The sequence below is a fragment of the Chelonus insularis genome, unplaced genomic scaffold, assembly GCF_013357705.1.
Source record: "Chelonus insularis isolate UGA/USDA-ARS -01 unplaced genomic scaffold, ASM1335770v1 contig_317_pilon, whole genome shotgun sequence".
In the NCBI taxonomy this organism is placed as follows: Eukaryota; Metazoa; Arthropoda; class Insecta; order Hymenoptera; family Braconidae; genus Chelonus; species Chelonus insularis.
In genome coordinates, this window is record NW_023276487.1 from 829,492 (window position 1) to 833,761 (window position 4,270).

Genomic DNA, 4,270 nt, shown 5'->3' on the forward strand with positions numbered 1-4,270 from the left:
CAACAATCAATAGCTTAGTGTGTGTGTGCGTTGAGAAAATAGATAATACTATTTGATAGATAATACAATTTGATTACTCTGTTCATTAATTTTTTATCTCGTTAAATGAAAATTCTAAAAAATTGTTAATACTCTTTTTATTCATCTCATTAAGCAATTCATCCTGCCTGATGTTCATGCGAATATTTTTTTTCTATTCACTGAAGAAAAAATTCAATAAATATCTAGATTAAATGAGAGTAATAACGTTTTGATGAGCTCACATTTCTTGGGAGTGACTTGGCAAAAAAATATTAGTGGCATTGAGATTCTGATAAGAGCTAGAAAATTTATAGAAAAACAATTTAAGATAATTGAATAAAACACATCTTGTTGACGGGTGGTAATGGTTTTTCCACGTACTCGGCTGTTTGTTCATGAGAAATGCAAGGCTGATATGATAGCATATGAGTATAAATTGTTTCAGTAATTCAATTATTAGTATCAGTATCTCTAGAAACTTACTTCTACTTGTATTGTGCTACTTAAAAACTATAAGTGCAAAATGAAATTCGCTCTTTTCACAATTGCCTGCTTGGCTTTGGTCATCTGTGCCACTTCAAAAGACTTAAATGTTGGAAAACGACAACCTGGTGATGTTCTTGTTGCTTCAAGAAAACTTGTCAGAGTAAGTATGACTGTTTTTAACCACTAAATGAAAAAAAAAAAACATCTAACTACATGTCATGTATTTTTGCAGGCACCACATCCTCTTTTCCCATCCATAGCTATTTCTGGCTATAATGCTAATGGAAACATTACTCATGTAAGTGGTGTCAATGCTCCTGGATCAAACGCCACTGTCTCAGTCATCAAAGGTGGACCAGGAAACAGCTCTGTGGTAGTTTTGGCATTAAGTCCTCGTGGTCATGGATTAAATGTACAATTGGACATTTATGCTATTCTCAAAAATGTCACAAATGACTTTGATGTCGATGATGATTTGTTTTAAATTAATTAACATTTCTGGACTTTGAATATGTAAATGAAATACCATGAACTTTAATTGAAATTATAATATATTTATGTTAATTGGAAATAACTTAATTACATTAATTAAATAAAATTATAGTCAAGTAAACGTTGTTTAGTTTTTTATAAAGCCTTAATATTAATAAAAACTATCGTTAAGTTATAATAAAATTTTTCAGAGTTTGGCATAAAGTTAAAGTCAGTAAATTGGAAAAAAAGAGTATTAACGTAAATGAGGTTGGTGAAAATTACCAGAGTAGTACTTCATCTCTACCAGCTTGACTACAGGCTGTCTTCACCTCATCCGGATTAGAGTGCTGTTCTTCATGATCGCTGAATCCCTCCTTAGAAACATTTCGCAGAAAGATCTTTGCGGATACGAAGCTTGCTTAGTTCTTGCTTTTACTCTCTATTATAACGCTGCATTCATGCTCAACTAAATAACGAACGAGCTCTTAGAACGTAGATACATACATGCGCTTCTGTTCTCTGCATATTAAAATGTATTACCAACACTGAAGGAACTAGATGCAAAAATTTTCTTTATGTTTATTTATAATATCTAAGTAGAACTTGAGAAACTTAATAATGATATATGTATTCACGTGTTCTGTCATCTCTATTTTATTACTCGTATTCATGTTGAAAAATTGACTTAAGTTAAAAAGATAGAGTTAATTTAAAAGAATTTAAATTAATAATGATAATATTTAATAAAGTCTTAAAAATAAATAAATTTTATGTAAAATGATAATAAATTTAAAGAGTTCTTTACTTTAATATATTATGAGCCATAATTTTTATGAGACACCATACACAAAATTGGTTTTTATCAGCAACTAATTTAAACTTGGGTAAATAAAATTTTAATAGAAGAAATTTTTATCTTTTTTTATATTTCTATTGTTGATAATTAATTTTTGTCGAAATGTTGGTTAACAAATGTGTAATAATGGGTGAGTTTAATTTCGTATGCAGTTAATGGTTTATATAAAATAATTGTGTGAATTTTTGGAGTACACCTCAGTTAACACGTAGTACGCAATAGACATTATGCTTACAACCGTGAAATTATACGCCACATGCATTGTTCTCGACAGCACTCGACTGGAGAACGCAGCAAGATAGGACTGTTCCAGCCACTGTTATGTACGCATTCTCTTACTACATATATTTTGCTCACATGGTTATGCGATTAACAGTAGTTGGTTGAACGCACTATCCAGTAAATTTGGTTCAAATATAATAACATGCGAATTTATTCCAGGGAGTCATTTTTAAATAAATATGTAGCTTATAGGATTCAATGCAGTTCGAGATATTGTGGGTGAGATAAGAAGAGTAGAAAATATAGGCATTATCAACAATGTCTACTATTGCATGCAGATATTTTTGAAAAGTTTCTGAAAGTTTAATAACCAATTCTTTCTACCTCACATTCTTGCAACCTAGTAGATATCGTTTCCACTTCCATGAGTAAAACTTTTGCTCTATCCTGGTACTTGGTGGTTTAAGATCATACTTTACAATCTACAAGTTATCCCATTGTGAATACTACGATCTCATAAATAGCATACATTTCTTCCAACCCGTGAGTCAAAAATGATGACTTTCATTATCTTGTTTATTCATTCAACATGTTCATTTTTTTTCTCTAGTTTTCATCAGCTAAAAATAAATCTGATTATAAAATTATACACCAATTGTGAATTATTTTATAAAGTTTATCATAATAATTTAAAGTGCTTCAGAAGTATAACAGAAATTAGGCGAATTATTTTATGTTGGAATTATTGTAATTCAATTGAAGATGAAAAAATTAAGCTCATAATTGTCCTACAATGTATACCCGAGGTCGAATGAGAATGCATAAATTCTGTTCTATTATTTCTGAATGTAATTAATGTTTGAATCAAAATATAATGTACAATTACATTATTATAGTATTTCACTAATTCATAAGTATAATTTTAATGAATGAATATTCGAGTTAAGTGATCATTTTGTTTATTGTTATGTTGTTAACATTATTGAAATAAAAATTGAATATGCTATTTTTATTACAACAAAAAATCTCAATATGTGGGCGTTTATTATTTCTTTTTTTAACTTTACGTCCATCTTTTGTGTTATTTTTGTTGCTATATCTAAGCACTACGAAGCGGATGTAATGGAGGTAACCATCAACTGATGCATCAATATTTTCTTTCATCGCCGGGTGCACTTTTACGGTAGAAAATATATTTTCTAAAAGAGTAACCCAGGTGATAGTCTCAACAGGCGGAAGCCTTGTCATTACATATTTATGTTTTAGCAAAAATTTTGTTGATAAATCTTATATTTTAATAGTTTGTTAAAATTTTTTAACTCCCCATATCTACTTAATAATAAACTATACTAAAGTATAATAAAGCAATTCAAGAGACTGGATTAGTATTATATGTCTGTTTGGATACAATTTTTCATATAAATTGATTCTCTAGAATCCCTAATGATTTATTTAATTTAAAAGTAGAATCAAGTTTTTTTCAAGCTGTTAAGAAGATCTAAAGTAATAACTTGAGTTTTCTATACCATACAATACCATATATGTATATTTATAGATATAGCAGAGGCTATGATTGTCAGGCGGTTGGAAACTAAATTAATACTTATACACAAGGGTAGTAGGATATCTTTAGAGTCTATATAGAGATATGAATTTCTTTTTACTTCAATCGAACATAGTGTTGCTATTCATTATCTCGTTTTCTATTGTGAATAAAATAAATATCATAAGAATGAAATTGCAGTTATTTGCTTGTATATGTACAGAATAATTGGTATTTACATTTTCATCATCGAATTTTTTCTAATATTAGAGTATTATGACACTGCAGTCCGATAATATGAAGTTTTTATTGTACCTGGAGGAAATATCCAGCAAAATATACTTTTATATTTGAAATTATACGAAATATTGATGTTTATATTTCTATGCAAATTCACTGACATGTGTATTTGTTTGCTTTATATTTGTATCGATAAAAAGTTATTCTCCTTGAAAATTTTATACTCAAGTCTTGAAACAAGTATCTTTAAGTTTTCTCATTTTAGATGAACGAGTTCCCATGGCTAAAGTGCTCCGGGGGAAACCGACACATCTAAAGTTTATTTGCATATATTTGCACATGTTCATTTACCAACAAAAAACAATATTATAATTTAAATACACTGCTAAAATTCAATATTTGTAATTAATAAATTTTTTTATTTTTAT

The 4,270-nt window shown here is 28.7% G+C and overlaps 1 protein-coding gene across 1 annotated transcript; it reads left to right on the forward strand.

The window, feature by feature from the left end:
• Positions 1-465: 465 nt before the first annotated feature.
• On the forward strand, positions 466-1,025 carry LOC118065555 (probable salivary secreted peptide). The gene is made up of 2 exons (XM_035080918.1): positions 466-667; positions 740-1,025. The coding sequence occupies exons 1-2, from the start codon at positions 545-547 to the stop codon at positions 989-991; spliced, it is 375 nt and encodes a 124-aa protein (XP_034936809.1). The 5' UTR covers positions 466-544; the 3' UTR covers positions 992-1,025.
• The last annotated feature ends 3,245 nt before the right edge of the window (positions 1,026-4,270 follow it).

Coding starts and splice junctions, on each gene's coding strand:
- LOC118065555 (XM_035080918.1), top strand. CDS start 545: ATGAAATTCGCTCTTTTCACAATTGCCTGCTTGGCTTTGGTCATCTGT. Junction 668..739: donor CTTCAAGAAAACTTGTCAGA/GTAAGTATGACT, acceptor GTATTTTTGCAG/GCACCACATCCTCTTTTCCC.